Raw genomic sequence first — 17,645 nt, 5'->3', positions numbered from 1 at the left:
GGAATTTGTGGGTGTGAATATGTCTGTAATAACTTGTGACCTAACTAAATAAATGGTTCTTGTAGCTGTACCTTTTCTGGTGCTATCTGCAAACCATATGCAGCCAGATCTCGTGTTAAATGTTCTAGCCAATATGGAGGAATTTGTGGTCCAGCAACTAAGATACCATCCATGTAATGATAGAGCTTGAGGATATCTTTTCCTAAAGGATTTCAAAGCTCTCGCAACAAATTGCTGACAGAGAGTAGGACTATTTAACATGCCTTGAGGTAATACGGTCCATTGATATCTTTCTGTGGGTTGTTCAGCATTTAATACCGGAACTGTGAAGGCAAAGAGAGGCTTATCCTTTTTACATAATGGAATGGTAAAGAAACAATCCTTTAAATCAATGATCATAACTTGATATTCCCTGGGAATCATGTTTGGATTTGGGGTGCCACATTGTAGTGGCCCCATTGGTTGTAGGATTGCATTAATGGCCCTAAGGTCATGAAGAAGCCTCCATTTACCAGATTTCTTCTTTATTACAAAAACCAGCGTATTAAATGGACTTGTAGTGGGTTCAATGTGGTTAGCGGCTAGCTGTACTCTCACTAACTCATGTAAAGCTATAAGTTTTTCTTGCGTTAAAGGCCATTGCTCGATCCACACAGACGTAATAGATTGCCATACTAAAGGGAGAGCAGTAGGCTGAGACATAGTAACTATTAATCATTAATAATTAATTTTGCTTGAAATTGCAACATCATATCTCTTCCCCACAGGTTTACATGAATGGGGAGTATAACTGACCTTAACTGGGCTGTGCATCAAGAGCTGTTACTGTAAGCCATTTGGTGCTGCGTCGGGCTGCTTGGGGTCCTCCAACTCCCCACACAGAGGGTGATTCCATAGTAGGCCAATCTGCGGGCCAATTGTCAGTGGCTATGACAGAGACATCTGCGCCAGAATCGAGGACTCCTTCAAAAGATCTGCCATTTAACGAATATATACGCTTTGGTTTTTCTTTTCGAATTGATTGTGTTACTGCCATAATGCTAGGATGTAGGGAGTGGATAGGATTGGTAGAACCAAATCCTCCACTTCCTCTACTAATTTGCTTACCTCCTGCTGGCACTACATATGGAACAATTACCAATTGTTCCCAAGAATCTCCTTGTTTTAAAGTCATGGGCACATTCGTTTCAAATTGTATCATAATTATTCTGTCAGAACTGCCTCTGATTATAACTAGGAAAGAATTCACCTTGACTTCATTTGCAATAAAGAAAAGTACTTTTACTAGTTACAGTCTTGATAGCAGCTTAGTAAAGTTGGATCTGAGACAAAACATGGCTAACATATCATATCCCCCCAATTGTCCCTCCTCCTTCAGGAGGTCAGGCTGGTCTGGTCCAATGCCAGCTCCTTCTCGGCCCCTCGTGGTAATCTTCTTCCACAGGTCTCTAGTTGTCAATCATCTTAGGAATGCAGTTTCTGTTGGAAAAGCCCGTGCTCTTAACACTCAGCCGTTAATCACCCCTCCCACACTGTTATGTCAGCCGACACTCTTAATAGGCCCCTTTCCCTTACCCTGTATGGTGCTATGATACATCTCATTTCCTTAACTGTTTTATAATACAGAAATAAACATTTCACATTCTATCTACTGATATAAATTGTACAAAAGTATACGAAGATTGGCGTGGAGGCTGACATATTCCTTCATAATCTGAGTCAATGACTCCAGGGATGACAAAAATCCCCTTGGTTCCTGCGGAGGATCGAGGGAGGACCAATCCCACAGTGTTATCAGGTAATGGTCCTTTCAATTGTGATGACATTAAGGTAACAACTCCAGGGAAAGGAATGAATTTATCTTCTTGATTAATCAAATCAATACCTGCACTACCTCTGGTAGCTGCTTAGAATTTTTGATAGTAGTTGCGGCAATTGGGCCGGGGCTTGCTGCGAGACCGAAATCTAGTTTTCCTGACTATTTCCCTGACTTCTGCACTGATTTGCCCAGTGAAACCCCTTCTTACATTTAGGGGAAACAGTTTTTGGTTTAGTTACTTGACCTCCTCCTGGCCCATTGCCTTTATGAGCTCCACCACCAGGGGCTCTGCACTGCTGTTTAAAATGGCCAGGTTTATTACAATTAAAACAGTTACTTTTGGGCTTGCCAAACTTTCCTTTTTGTAAGGCAGCTGCTAATGAACATTTGTGCCTATATCAGCGCATGCTTTCAACATATCAGCTAAGGTATAATCTCCTCTATTAACAACGGATTGCAATGCACGGTGGCAATCAGCATTGGCATGTTCATAGGCTAGCCTTTTCATTAATTCTCCTCTAGCTTCCTCATTATCTACTTGCCACTGAATAACTTCTTGCAATCTATCAATAAAATCAGAATATGTTTCACCAGCACCCTGTCAAATTGCTGCAAAAGACTTGCTAGGTTTGCCTGAGGCTGGCACTTTCTTAAATGCTTTGATCACACAACGCCCTATCACGGAGTAGGCTGGCAGGGGTTTGCCTGTGGCTTGTTGTTGTATTGTAGTTAAAGCACCAACTCCGTACAGTTGGTCTGGTATATATAAACCTCCTGAATTGTTTCCTGCATGAATTGCCTCACTCTGGTATTCTGAATCCCAAACAACATACTGTGCTGGTGTGAGAAGCATGCAAAACAAATCCTTCCAATCTTGTGGGATCAAATTATAACCATTAGATATAGCTTCCACCATTCCAAGAGTACAGGTGGAACGCAAACCAGTCTGTGATACTTTTCCGCAGCTCTCTCAAAATTTGATATGGCAAGGGATTCCACTGATATTGAGCTTGCCCTTGTGGATTGACTGTCTGTGTGACTGGAAAAGCTTGGAGACCCTCTGCAAGTTCTATCCCAGTGAGGGTTCCTTTTTGCTGCTCTTCCCGAAACCCTGCTCTGACTGTGCTAAATGGCTCCTGTGAAAGAGCAATTGGTAAGGGAGCAGTCGGGGAGCTAGGCTCCACTGGTTTCAGTGTAGTTGCTGCCGGCAGAGTAAGCTGAATATATGATGGAGGGGGAGCAGACCCCTCCTCAGGAAGCAAAGAGAGAGATGGTGATGGTGCCTTGAGTTTATGAGTCCCCATAATCTCAATTGCTTCCTTACATTTTTGCCACAGCAACAAATGTTGTATTGGTGCTCGTGGCGGCGAATGCAAATGTATTCCAAGTTTTATCCAGTCCCACAAGTCTAAGGTTCCTGCTTCAGGATACCATGGGCATTGACAGCCTATTTCATTTACTAACTGCTCTAAATCACTTAAACTAATTCCTGCCATTCCATTGTTTTTCAATATTTTCTGTAGCTCTTTTGCATGAAGCTTCTGCAGAGCTGATAGTTTCCCCCTCATACTCACGTATTTTGGGGAGCGAAGTTCGCTGTGGTGCACCTGGGCTCGTCCGGCCGAATGAGTGCAGGGGGAATCACGTCGGGCTCACCAGATGTTGTTGTGATGAAGAAAGATGCATAGGCAGGAAGGTTAATAGGAAGGCATCCCGAACAGCTCGTGAGAGCTCCCTTTTATTGTCATACACAGTTTCCGTGGCGGAAGCTGATTCATTGATCAAAGTACATTTGTACTGATTGGCTAAACAAGGCTCATGCTATGGCTATGCTATCCATGTGGACACCTCATGGTTTCCTGCTGCAAGTGATGTGATGTGCCTACGTGCCAAATCTCATGTTTCACACTTCTTGAGGAAGGATCATTATGTTCATGTTGCATTCCTCAGCATGATTTGCCAGCTACTGAGAAAGCAATTATCCCCACCGAGGGGGCATACCCCCTCCCCATGGAATTGGCAGCGAGGTATGACTATTTGGGCCTTAGTGCCACAGAGCAAGAACCAGCCAGTGGAGATTTTATGTCAGGAGTACTCAAACTATGGCCTGCAGGCTGGATACAGCCCACCAACACAATGTATCCAGCCCTCGCAGTGGTGGGATAAAGTCGCACCCCTCATCTTCCAGCCACCCCTTGTGTGGCTGGCTATTTCATAAAGCTTTTGCAAAAGGGTTCTCTCAAAAAGAGAGAGAACATCTTACAGGTCTGAATACATGATTTAAATACATTCTCAAACAATCAGCAAAACAATTATCTGATATTACATACTTATCTGATATTACATAAATTCTTGACTATTCTGCAACATTTTCTCGAGTCAGAAATCCCCTATGGAAATACCCTTAAAACATGTCCCTGTAATAATACGATTAATCAGAACATGAAAGCTTCCTTCTTTCTTCTATTAAATTAGCCTAGGTCAGCCTGACATGTTCAACTATAAAAGTAGTCTCGGTCAGACTGACCTGACTTGGAATGTACTAAACAAGTTTTATGGCTTCTCCTCAGAACAGGTGTCATACATAAGTCCCTATCTTAATGTCTTACACAGTTGCTTAGCTTAGGTCATGAGAAGTGTACATATGGAATCACTAAGGCTATATTCTTTACAGGAATAATTCTATTTCTCTCATTTGCTTTTCCCACAATAGGCACATCTGTGGATCTTTCCCACCACTAACATTTTTGGATTCTCAAGGACATCAAAAATATTCTCAATCCCTTCTTGGATGGATTATTGATACTGTTTCTTTCCTCACAGGACAAGGCCTGCATTACGGTCTGCTTTATCTGGCTGTCCAAGTGATCATTTCGTTTCCACTGACTTCCAGCTATTTCCCTCTTTTTCTGAACTAGGAAATTATTCCCCTTGATATTTTGATACGTTTCTTCCAGATACTCTATTTTTTTCTCCAACTCAAAACTCTTTTCCTGGTTTTCTCTTCTTTGTCTGTAAGCTGCTGGGGAAGAAGAAAAGTTTTGGAGATTTCCTAAACTAATAAGATTTTGATTGCTGCCTTGGTTTCCTTTGCATTTTAATTCTGCTTGTGATTCAGTTCTCCACAGTGCTCTCTTCGGCATTCTTTTGCCTGTAAGATTCACATAAAAAGGTTAGTTTAATTATGGTTTATAAAATGGTTGTACAATATTTTTTAAAAAAACAGATCCAAAGGCATACATTAAAATAAAAGGCAAAGATGCCAAAATGCTAACTTAATCTCTTACATTAATTATTTACATTTTCAATATACATGTCAAATACCCATTCAGTTTTCTTTTCTTATGGGCTTATAATAAGCACCAGGTGTTAGTTTCAGGGCATGTCTTACCCGCTTACCTTAGGACCATCGCAGCCAAGCCACCCAAACCCTGTTGCACCACCGCCTGACTTCTTCTGCAGCCACTCGCATCCAGACATAGCATAGCTAGTCGCGCAGCCCATGCAAGCTGTGTCCAAACTGTTTCTCAGATGATTAAAACACATTTAACTTCTAGAGGATTTTTTTTTTTTTTGAGGAAATAATGTTTTAAAAAGCTACATTCAGCTATCCGTTTCCTTTTGGCTAAACTCCTCTAAGTGCACTCCAACCATTTCCATTAGACTGCATTTTCTTTCACTCTTGCTTCCCTTCTGAGAAGGCAGAGAAGAATGTGAGTCATATCTGTGTATGTTATGCTTGCAGCAGGACACTGTGTTGCGTTGCACCATTACCACAGTTCACAACAGGGATGAAACCAGGGCCCACTGAAAATGGTAGTTGCTTCCAGGACAAAGTCATGAGGCCCAAGGATGCATGACCTTCCCTCCCACCCCAACATGAGGTTCAGAGATCTTCAAAAGGTAAGAAGGAGGAGGGTGTGAAGTGGGGTGGAAGTCAGGTGTAAGGGGACCTGGTGGGGGGTAGTGAAGGGCCAAGGGGACACAAGGGTTAGGATACAGAGCACAAGGATGTCTTGGAGGGTGGGGGAGGCCTTGAGATGCCTATGGCAGGCAAGCCTGGCTCTGTGCTAGGCCTCCAAGAGTTTTCCTCTGCTCTGAGCAGATAATGTTCTGCTTAGTGACTCACACATTTGATTAATGGCTGCCTCAGGGAGAGCAGGGCGATTCGGGTAGTTAAGGAGAGCAATTTCACTTAATAGCCATTGCAACATGCAACTGTAATTCAAGGTCCATAAAAGTTATTTCTTAACTATTTTTATGCTGGCTGCGGAATTCTGGGGCTCAAAATCTGGGTGGAAACCAAGGTAGAAGACTGAAACTCCACATGTGGGAATTCCATAATCAACATACAAAAGCTCTACCCAAAATTCCTTTTTGAGGAATTCCACTACTTCTGGAAAAGGAAATATCCAGAAGCTTCTGCTAATCCAGAAATTAGTTAGCCATTTTCCTTTCCTCTCCACCTACAAATTTAATCCTGAGAAATGTTTGAGCAAAATGAAAAAGGCCAAAATTCAAACAATTTCTTGCCTACACTTTCAATCGGTGATCACAAATGAAATTCAAGCATTCCCTAAACTCATCTACTATTACTCATATGGATTACCTTGTGTGTAATAAGGGATGATTTATACTTGAAGTAATGTCCAAAGACTGGTCATTTCAAAGATTTCTCCACGGTGTGAGATCTCTGGTGTGTCACTTAGGTAGGAATTCTGAGTGAAACTTTTCCTACAGATAGGACATTCAATGGTTTCTCTTGTCTGTGAGTCCTCTGGTGTATCACCAGGTAGGAATTCTGACTGTAACGTTTCCCACAGTCAGGACATTCAAATGGTTTCTCTCCTGTGTGAGTCCTTTGATGTGTCAGCAGATTGGAATTATCACTAAAGCTTTTCCCACAGATAGGACATTCAAAGGGTTTCTCTCCTGTGTGAGTCCTCTGATGTTTCACCAGGCTGGAATTATCACAAAAACCTTTCCTACAGACAGGACATTCAAAGGGTTTCTCTCCTGTGTGAGTCCTCTGGTGTTTCACCAGGCTGGAACTCTGACTAAAACTTTTCCCACAATCAGGACATTCAAAGGGTTTCTCTCCATTGTGCGTCCTCTGGTGTCTCATAAGGCTGGAATTATCACAAAAACGTTTCCAACAATCAGGACATTCAAAGGGTTTTTCTCCTGTGTGAGTCCTCTGGTGTATCACCAGGTGAGAATTCTGACTGTAACGTTTCCCACAGTCAGGACATTCAAAGGGTTTCTCTCCTGTGTGAGTCCTCTGGTGTAACACCAGTGTGTAATAACGACTAAAACCTTTCTCACAGATAGGACATTCAAAGGGTTTCTCTCCTGTGTGAGTCCTCTGGTGTTTCACCAGGCTAGAATTATCACAAAAACCTTTCCTACAGATAAGACATTCAAAGGGTTTCTCTCTTGTGTGAGTCCTCTGGTGTTTCACAAGTCTGGAATTATCACAAAAACCTTTCCTACAGATAGGACATTGAAAAGGTTTCTCTCCTGTGTGAGTCCTCTGGTGTAACATCAGCGTGTAATTGCGACTAAAACCTTTCTCACAAATAGGACATTCAAAAGGTTTCTCTCCTGTGTGAGTCCTCTGGTGTTTCACCAGGCTGGAATTATCACAAAAATCTTTCCTACAGATATGACATCCAAAGGGTTTCTCTCCTGTGTGAATCCTCTGGTGTATCACCAGGTGGGAATTATGACTGTAACGTTTCCCACAGTCAGGACATTCAAAGGGTTTCTCTCCTGTGTGAGTCCTTTGGTGTTTCATCAGGCTGGAACTCTGACTAAAACTTTTCCCACAATCAGGACATTCAAAGGGTTTCTCTCCCGTGTGAGTCCTCTGGTGTGTCAGAAGGCTGGAATTATCACTAAAGCTTTTCCCACAGATTGGACATTCAAAGGGTTTCTCTCCTGTGTGAGTCCTCTGATGTATCACGAGGTGGGAATTCTGACTGTAACGTTTCCCACAGTCAGAACATTCAAAGGGTTTCTCTCCTGTGTGAGTCCTCTGGTGTTTCAGCAGATTGGAATTATCACAAAAACCTTTCCTACAGATAGGACATTGAAAGGGTTTCTCTCCTGTGTGAGTCCTCTGGTGTAATACCAGTGTGTAATTGCGACTAAAACTTTTCCCACAGAAAGGACATTCAAAGGGTTTCTCTCCTGTGTGAGTCCTCTGGTGTTTGCCCAGGCTAGAATTATCACTAAAATGTTTCCCACAGATCGGACATTCAAAGGTTTTCTCTCCTGTGTGAGTCCTCTGGTGTAACACCAGGTGGGAATTCTGACTGTAAAATTTCCCACAGTCAGGACATTTAAAGGGTTTCTCTCCTGTGTGAGTCCTCTGGTGTTTTAGCAGGCTGGAACTCTGACTAAAACTTTTCCCACAATTAGGACATACAAAGGGCTTCTCTCCTGTGTGAATCCTCTGGTGTGTCACCAGGCTGGAACTCTGACTAAACCTTTTCCCACAATCAGGACATTCAAAGGGTTTCTCTCCTGTGTGAGTCCTCTGGTGTATCACCAGGTGGGAATTCTGACTGTAATGTTTCCCACAGTCAAGACATTCAAAGGGTTTCTCTCCTGTGTGAGTTCTCTGATGTTTCACCAGGCTGGAATTATCACTAAAGTTTTTTGCACAGATAAGACATTCAAAGGTTTTCTTTCCAGTGTGCGTGGTCTTGTGTCTCAGGAAGTGGGAATTTCTAATGAAACGTTTCCCACAATCTCGACAATCATAAGGTTTCTCCATGGAGTGAATCCTCTGATGTATTACGAGGCAGGAATTATGACTGAAACCTCTCCCATAATCAGGACATTGAATGGGTTTTTCTCTTTTATGATTCCTTTGGTGTATCACCAAGGTTCAAATTACAACTGAAAGTTTTCCCACAATCAGGATATTCAAAGCATTTTTCTCCTAAATGAATCCTCTAGTGTATCTCAAGGCTAGATTTCTGACTGAAACTTTTCCCACAGAAAAGTCATTCAATTTTTTTTTCTTTTTGGAGTTCTCTGTTGTCTGAGATGGACATTTCTAATGAAGCTTTCCCCACAATCTAGACACTCATACGGTTTCTCCCTGGAGTCAATCCACTGATGGATCACTTGGCTGGAATTCTTACAATGCCTTGTTTAGTGGTGCTTTTATTGAAGCCGTTTTCTTCCTCACAGGGAGAGGCCTGTATTACTGTCTGTTCTACGTGACTTTACAGTTTTTACCCCACAGACTTCCAGATATTTCCCTCCTTTGCTGAATGATAAATAATCTCCCTTCACTTTTAATGCAATGTATCCTTGAGTTCTGCATAATCTGCTTATTCTTTCTTGATTTTCTCTCTTTTGTCTAGCTGCTGCTGGAGGAGGAGGAGAAATGTATGATTTTCTGAAGGAAATGGAAAATATTTTGATTTCTGGCTTGATTTTCTTCCCTTTTCAATGTTGCTTGTTATTTACCGTTGTCCCGAGTGCTCATATTGCCATCCTCTTTGTCTGTAAGATTCAAAGAAAAATATAAGTTTAATCTATCTCTTTCTCTATATATATATAAATGGCTGTGTGTGTATGTTCCAGCATAACTCTGGAACGCCTTGAGCAATTTCAACCAAACATGGTACACACCTTACTTACTGTCTGGAAACAAATACTGTGGGGGTAAGACACCCCTAATACCTCTTGATGTGTGTGTGTCCTTGTGTGTGTTCCAGCATAATCTGGAATGCATGGGCCGCTGAAATGAAAATGACTGAATTATATCTATAGTGTCAAGTCACAGTACTTTTGAGAATGATAGTGTACATTTTGGATTCATGTTTTCTTAAGATACAGCCTGTTGTGCCTTAAAATGGCTTCTACTGTACAGCACAGTGGAGTTGTCATTGTAACGGCTTCACAGTACTCCACAAGATGGCTCCCTCTAATACAGGATTGGGATAAATACATAGTTGGGCTTATCAGCTAGTTGTTTATAAAATGGTTAGAGATGATGTGAATAAAAAAAGTATATATTACAGTGAAAAAACAAGCATTCCCCAATACTAGAATAATCACTTTCATTATTGATGATTCATATCACACATGGAGTACTACTGAGATCCATGTTCAAAGATCCATTCAATCAAATTCAGTTTTTTAGATGGGTCAATCACAAATTCTTAGCAATGCAGTGTTATCAAATACTGTATATCTTTTTTTTATTAAAAAGTTTTACAAAATTTTTTACCCATACAACCGCTCCTCCTCCCATCAACCTACACCCTTCCCCCTCCCCCCTTCACCCAGTCCCCCCACCCCCCTCAGACTTCCCAGAGCAATATACAGGGTATAATATCTAACAATCATAAGCTAAAATACACAAACTATCCATAGATTCCCATCCATCCCCTAGAACCTTAACTCCCCTTCTCCATAGTAAAGAAAAAGAAAAAAGAAAATATACAGTACATTCTATTCATTCATAGGCTATTTGATAGTTCTTAATTCAATATTTGTTTTAAAGATAGTCGATCCATCTTCTCCTTTCCAATATCCATCCTTCTTGTAAATAGTCTTTGTGGTACACTGAAGTTTCTGTCATCTCCAGTAAGTTCATTGCTTTTAGCGTCCAGTCTTCAATGATAAGCAAATGTTCCATCTTCCAATATTACGCTGCCGGTAATCTAGCTACTAATACTTAATTTAAAATAAATTTACACCCTTAAACGTTATCTTCTTCTTCAAAATATTTTGTATAATCCACCAAATTTATATATCCACCATATGTAATAATACATAGTATCAGCCCAACCAGATCTCCAACATTTAAATTATAAATTCAAATACGTACACGCCAGTGTTTAGATACCATCTCTAAGACATTTTACAAAGTTTTCCTCTTAAATTTTTAACTTATATAAATTTAACATTTAGCCCAATTTCCCCTTTTACCATACAATCCTTAACTAATTCCATTTCTTATTCTATTTTTATCAACACCTTATATAACCCCTAATCAATTTTTACCCAGAATAACTTAGTTTTTAACAAATCCACCATATATAATCAAATAACATTGCATTTAAATTCCAAATACCATCTACAAAACATTTAAAACTTAACTAGTTCCAGTCCTTATTCTATATATTCTCTATAAGAGGGAGTCAAGCTATTCTTCAAAGTACCTGATGACAAGACAAGAAGCAATGGGTGGAAACTAATCAAGGAGAGAAGCAACTTTGAACTAAGGAAAAATTTCCTGACACTGAGAACAGTTAATCAGTGGAAGGATTTGACTTCAGAAGTTGTGGGTGTTCCATCACTGGAGGCTTTTAAACAGAGACTGGACAGCCACTTGTCTGAAATGATATTGCGTCTCCTGCTTGCTCAGGGGGTTGGAATAGAAGACCTCCAAGGATCCTTCCAACTATGTTACAAACCCTCCAGTGACGGAGCAGCCACAACCTCTGGAGGGAAGCCATTCCCAAAGAATCAACTTTAATTTAATAGAGACTTTTTCAATCTTCCCACCAGCAGAAAATTGCAGCCACCAGTTTCACAGCCTGCAGCCCCAGTGGGCTTCCATTTGGGGAGGGAAGGAACCTGCAGGAGCAGCAGCAGCAGCAGCTGACCTGCTTCAGCCCAGTTGCTTCTCTGCTTCCAGGCCGTGGAGGGAACCGAACAGCCCGACTTGCTCCCGGACTCTCCTCCCACCTGCTGCCCTCAACTCACCTGCCAGCTGCTGCTTCGACCCTGGGAAGAGCAGAAAAGCCGCTCTGCACACCACCTTTCTCTCATGAGCGATGCAGAAGAGGAAGTTCGACTGTCCCAAAGGTACTGGACGGACTTCTCCACTTCGCCTTCCAACCTTTCTAGCAATACAGTACTCGATGGTTTTAACTCCTTTAAGCTCAACCACCGGTATTATCCGCTCTCTAGGCACAGGTGTTGCTTGTTTGACCACCATCTCCAGACAGGAGGCAGAAAAACATGCTTGTCCAGTCCCTACCTAAGGCGCTTGACAACATGTTTCCACTGATTAAATGCTATCAAGTCGTTTTTGACTTCTACCAACTGACCTTTGCAACTGAGCCTGGTGAAATGAACCCATACCACATCTCTAACATAAATACAATAGAAAGAGTCCAGAAATATTTTACTAGAAGAGTTCTTCACTCCTCCGAAAACAAAAAAATACCTTATACCAACAGACTTGAAATCCTGGGATTAGAAAATTTACAACTCCGTCGACTTCGACATGACCTGTGTTTAACACACAAAATCATCTATTGCAATATCCTTCCTATAAAAGACTACTTCAGCTTCAATCACAATATTACAAGAGCAAAAATAGATTCAAGCTAAATGTCAACCACTTCAAACTTGATTGCAGAAAATATGACTTCTGTAACAGAGTTGTTAACACTTGGAACTCATTACCTGACTCCATAGTCTCTACTCAAAATCCCAAAATCTTCAACCAAAAACTGTCTACTATTGACCTCACCCCATTTCTAAGAGGGCTATAAGGGGCGTGCATAACAGCACAAAAGTGCCTACCGTTCCTGTCCTATTGTTCCCTTCATCATATCAAATTGATATAGTTGATGCATATTTTTATACATATATGTATATTTTCTTCAAAATATGTTGTTTTATCTATGACAATTGTTTGTGTATACTGTTGTGACAAAAATAAATAAATAAATAAAAATAAAAATAAAATGAAATAAATAAAGATTAGCTATGTGCCGAGCCTTAAAACTTCATGAAGGTTTTATAGAACTACACAAATAAAGTACAAATAATCCATCTTCCGTTAAACAGTGTGTCGTCTGGGTTCAAATGTTTGTGCAACAACAGTTAAAATTTACAATCATATTCACTATTTAATCTATTCTTAGCTTAATACCAGTACATTAAATATCTGATACTTTACATCCTCTTCTTAGTTTGCTTAACTCTATTAATTCTTTTCTATATTTTACTTATCTACTTTTATTTCTAATTTTTATTAGAATATTTATCCTCTAACCATCTATAAAATGTTTTCCATATCGCATAATAACCAGTTTGTTCTTTCTCTTTAATTGCCAATGTTAATCTATTCATTTATGGACATTCTAATATTTTCCTTATCATAATCTCTTTACTTTTCCAATTTTGTGCAAATACAATTCTAGCTGCAGTTATTACATGAATAATCAAATATACATTTTCTTTACTATAAGTTTCTGGCAAGATCCCCAACAAAAATATTCCAGGTCAATATGTTGTTGTATCATCTTTTCCAACCAAGTGCATATTTTTATCCAATATTTATCCAATATCCAAGAAGCCTTGCCTTGGTACTGGGGATGAAGCTCTGCCTTGATTTTGTGGTGGGAAAATAATCCAATGATCTGGCAATCTCTCTCACTCCTGGGGATCTCTCTCATGCTGGGATCAGGATTTTTCTCTCACATTGGGGATCTTTCTCACACGCTGGGATCAGTATCAATATCAGGGGCTTCAGGGCTCCGGGGAAGATGATCCAGCAATCTGTTTTACATGCTGGGGGATCAGGGGCTTCAGCGCTCAGGCGCTCTTTTCCACGGGAATTAAGCGCTCTGCCGGGGGATTTCTCACCGGGGAATCAGGGGCTCCAGCACTCCCAGGTTACTTACTGGAATCAAGTGTTCCACCAGGGGATCACTCATCAGGGAATTTTGGGCTCCAGCGCTCCAGGATCAGGCCCTCCGTCATGGGATTTGTTCAGGGTTGATCGATCAAGGCTTCAAGGTAGGGACACGATGGGAGCCTCACTCACTATCTGTTGACCAGCAGGAGCGAGAGCTTCATCTTCCTACCTGCGCACCGCCATCTTGGCTTATTCTGCAATACCAGGCCAATGCTTGGAGTGGACGGAGCAAGCCCCTATTCCATCTCCCAGTTACAAAAATCCATTTAATATGTAGTCCTCAAATAGAGGACGGGCGATGGGGGTAACCCGTCGGGGAGGGGTCCAGTTCCTGCGCCTGCTTGCAGCGTTATTTCAACTGGTCCGAAGGTAAGGGGGGAGGGTTATGTTCCTGGTTGTGAGGGTGGTTCCATTTGTACGGTAAGTGGGAGGGGCAGATATGGCGGAAGTGAGGGGCCGTATCAATCCTTGGGGGCGCGTGCTCGCTGGTTAAAAGCGATCGCACGCTCCGGCCCCTCAGACTTCTCCCATTCCCCGGGCGGCCAGGATCCTCAGAGCTTGGCCCTTCGGTTGATGCTGTGCAATGCATGGTCCATGGTTAACAAAGCCCCCCTAATTTGTGATCTTATACAGGGGGGGTCCGCGGACCTTATGGGCATTATGGAGACCTGGCTGGGCACAGAAGGGGGAGTTCCCCTTGTCGAAATGTGCCCACCGGGTTTCCGAGCATTCCATCAACCAAGAGCCCAAGGTAGGGGTGGGGGGGTGGCGGTTGTTATTAGGGAAAGTCTAGAACCGAGGGAGACCACTGTGCCTCAGATAGCCGGTTGTGAATCCCTCTTTGTGAGGTGGGGTCATAGGGTTCAGATGGGCTTGTTGATCACGTACCTGGCTCCTTGCTGCATGACTACAGCCCTGCCCGAGCTGTTGGAGGTGCTTGCCGGGGTGGCGGTTGAGACCCCCAGACTTATGGTCATGGGGGATTTCAACTTGCCATCGACCGGCTTGTCATCGACGGCGGCCCGGGAGTTCAAAGCCTCCATGACGGCCTTGGACCTGATACAAGTAGTTGATGGCCCTACTCACATTGGGGGAGGCAAACTGGATTTGATTTTTATCTCTGGACAGTGGGTAAATGATCTGGATTTAGGAGATTTAGTGACAGAGCCTTTGTCATGGTCAGATCATTTTCTCCTTCATCTGGACTTTCGGACCGCCACTCAACACCGCAGGGAGACGGGACCAATATGTTGGTTCTATCCCAGGCGCCTGATGGACCCGGAGAGGTTCCTGACGGAGCTTGGGCCGTTCCCTGAGGATCTGGCCCACGGCACAGTTGAAGAACTAGTTGCGGCCTGGGAACTGGCCGCAGCTGGGGCATTAGACCGTGTCGTGCCTTTGCGGCCTCTGACCCGGCGTAGATCTCAACCAGCCCCTTGGTTCTCCGAGGAACTGAGGGAGATGAAATGCCGGAGAAGACGCCTAGAGAGTACCTGGAGATCCAGCCGTTCCGAAGCTGACCGGACACTAGTTAGGTCTTATGGTAAGACCTACCTAGTGGCATTGAGGGAAGCGAAGGGTTCCTACGTTTCCTCCCTCATTGCGTCGGCAGATAACCGCCCGGCCGCCCTGTTTTGGGTGACCCGCTCTCTCCTTCAACAGGAGGTGCGGGAGAACCCCTTACAACAGGGCCATGCCGAGGAGTTTAGTGGTTATCTATACGATAAAATCATTCAGCTTCGGGATGGACTGGATCAAAATTGGGTTGATCCAGGTGAGGGGTCGGAGACTCCTCTTGTTGAGATTCTTTGGGATGAATTTGACCCTGTGACTCCCGAGGACATGGACAGGTTGTTGGGGAGGTTGCATGCCACCACATGTTTACTGGACCAGTGGCCCTCCTGGCTGGTGCTGGCCACGCAGGAGGTGACACGAGGCTGGCTCCGGGGGATTATCAATGCTTCTTTGTTGGAAGGGGTTCTCCCTGCCGCCTTGAAAGAGGCGGTGGTGAGACCCCTCCTCAAGAAGCCTTCCCTGGACCCAGTTGTTTTGGAAAATTATCGTCCGGTCTCCAACCTTTGTTTTGTGGCGAAGATTGTAGAGAGTGTGGTGGCACGTCAATTACCCCAATACCTGGATGAAACTGTCTATCTAGACCTGTTCCAGTCCGGCTTTGGTCGCGTTGGTTGATGATCTCTGGAGGGACAGGGACAGGGGTTGTTCCTCTGCCCTGGTCCTATTAGACCTCTCAGCGGCTTTTGATACCATCGACCATGGTATCCTGCTGCACTGGTTAGGGAGTTTGGGAGTGGGAGGCACTGTTTAATGGTGGTTCTCCTCCTATCTCTCTGACCGGTCGCAGACAGTGTTGGCAGGGGGGCAGAGATCGACCGCGAGGCGCCTCACGTGTGGGGTGCCGCAGGGGTCGATCCTCTCGCCTCTCCTGTTCAACATCTATATGAAGCCGCTGGGTGAGATCATCAGTGGCTTTGGGGTGAGGTACCAACTGTACGCTGACAATACGCAGCTGTACTTTTCCACCCCAGGCCACCCCAACGAAGCTATCGAAGTACTGTCCCGGTGCCTGGAAGCCGTACGGGTCTGGATGGGGAGAAACAGGCTCAAGTTCAATCCCTCCAAGACGGAGTGGCTGTGGATGCCAGCACCCCGGTACAGTCAGCTGCAGCCGTGGCTGACTGTTGGGGGCGAATCATTGGCCCCGGTGGAGAGGGTGCGCAACTTGGGCGTTCTCCAGGATGGACGGTTGTCGTTTGAAGATCACTTGACGATCGTCTCCAGGAGAGCTTTTTATCAGGTTCGCCTGATTCGCCAGTTGCGCCCCTTCCTTGACCAGGATGCCCTATGCACGGTCACTCATGCTCTTGTTACCTCTCGCTTGGATTACTGCAATGCTCTCTACATGGGGCTCCCCTTGAAGAGCACCCGGAGGCTCCAGTTGGTTCAGAATGCAGCTGCGCGGGTGATAGAGGGAGCCGCACGTGGCTCCCATGTGACACCACTCCTGCGCAGGCTGCACTGGCTACCTGTGGTCTTTCGGGTGCACTTTAAGGTTTTGGTTACTACCTTTAAAGCGCTTCATGGCTTAGAGCCAGGGTACTTACGGGACTGCCTGCTGCTACCGAATACCTCCCACCGACCCGTACGCTCGCACAGAGAGGGACTCCTTAGGGTGTCGTCCACCAAGCAATGTCGGCTGGCGGCCCCCAGGGGGAGGGCCTTCTCTGTGGGGGGTCCCACCCTTTGGAACGAACTTCCCCCTGGACTCCGGCAACTGCCGGACCTTCGGACTTTCCGCCACGAGCTGAAGACCTATTTGTTTGTTCGCGCCGGACTGGCATAGGATTTTAATAGGATTTTAATTAGTTTTAATGTTTTAATATTTTATAATTTGGGGTTTTATTTTTAATGTTTTAATTCGGCCATTTGTATAATAAGTTTTTTAATTATGGTTTTATGTGTATATTGCTGTTGTTTTATTATGGCTGTAAACCGCCCTGAGTCCTTCGGGAGAAGGGCGGTATAAAAATTTAATTTATTATTATTATTATTATTATTATTATTATTAATAATAATAATAAGAAGAAGAAGAAGGAGAAGGAGAAGGAGAAGGAGAAGGAGAAGGAGAAGGAGAAGGAGAAGAAGAAGAAGAAGAAGAAGAAGAAGAAGAAGAAGAAGAAGAAGAAGAAGAAGAAGAAGAAGAAGAAGAAGAAGAAGAAGAAGAAGTAAAGAGAGGAACAATAATTGGAGCAGAGAACTGGTATTTTAGCCATGCAAATGAATCATCCTGATTTTGCTGAGGTTAGAAGACACCAAAGAATTGTAGGTTCATTCATTTCACAATTCAAAGAACTGGTTCTATATATTTTTTCTAGTGGGTCACTTTGCATATGATCCCTCTGCAAAAGGACCCCACAACTAGCACCAGGTCAGGGGTGAGAAGGAACCAAGAACCTCTTTTGGCTTGCAGCTCCAGCTCCAGGTATATCCAAACATGTTAGAAGTTGAAAGGTATTATTATATATAGCGTATTTTCAGAGTATAAGACGCACCAGAGTATAAGACGCACCTTAGTTTTGGGGGAGGAAAATAAGCAAAAACCTGATTGGCAGGTGGATCGGCCTC

The 17,645-nt window shown here is 43.5% G+C and overlaps 2 protein-coding genes across 5 annotated transcripts in view; both read right to left on the bottom strand.

Annotated features, from left to right (window-relative positions):
- Window positions 1-17,645, bottom strand: part of LOC131193532 (zinc finger protein 850-like) — a 332,320-nt gene that overhangs the window by 26,310 nt on the left and 288,365 nt on the right. The window lies entirely within an intron of this gene.
- On the bottom strand, window positions 695-11,683 carry LOC131193468 (zinc finger protein 883-like). Of its 4 annotated transcripts, XM_058173643.1 has the most exons (5): window positions 11,555-11,683; window positions 9,470-9,578; window positions 6,429-9,340; window positions 3,394-4,970; window positions 695-1,479 (listed from the first exon to the last, which is right to left on the bottom strand). In XM_058173643.1, the coding sequence occupies exon 3, from the start codon at window positions 8,598-8,600 to the stop codon at window positions 6,525-6,527; it is 2,076 nt and encodes a 691-aa protein (XP_058029626.1). In that variant the 5' UTR covers window positions 8,601-9,340; window positions 9,470-9,578; window positions 11,555-11,683; the 3' UTR covers window positions 695-1,479; window positions 3,394-4,970; window positions 6,429-6,524. The 4 variants fall into 4 exon arrangements, with proteins under 4 accessions (XP_058029626.1, XP_058029629.1, XP_058029628.1 ...); XM_058173646.1 differs by lacking the exon at window positions 3,394-4,970; XM_058173645.1 differs by lacking the exon at window positions 9,470-9,578 and having other exon boundaries at window positions 3,394-9,340; window positions 11,555-11,660.

The sequence above is a fragment of the Ahaetulla prasina genome, chromosome 2 (assembly GCF_028640845.1).
Source record: "Ahaetulla prasina isolate Xishuangbanna chromosome 2, ASM2864084v1, whole genome shotgun sequence".
Classification (NCBI taxonomy): Eukaryota; Metazoa; Chordata; class Lepidosauria; order Squamata; family Colubridae; genus Ahaetulla; species Ahaetulla prasina.
Note: the sequence above shows the minus strand (reverse complement) of the source record. Positions and strands in the feature narration are given on the sequence as shown.

Excerpts from the sequence above, each read along its gene's own strand:
- LOC131193468 (XM_058173643.1), bottom strand. The coding sequence starts at position 8,600 with ATGGAGAAACCTTATGATTGTCGAGATTGTGGGAAACGTTTCATTAGA.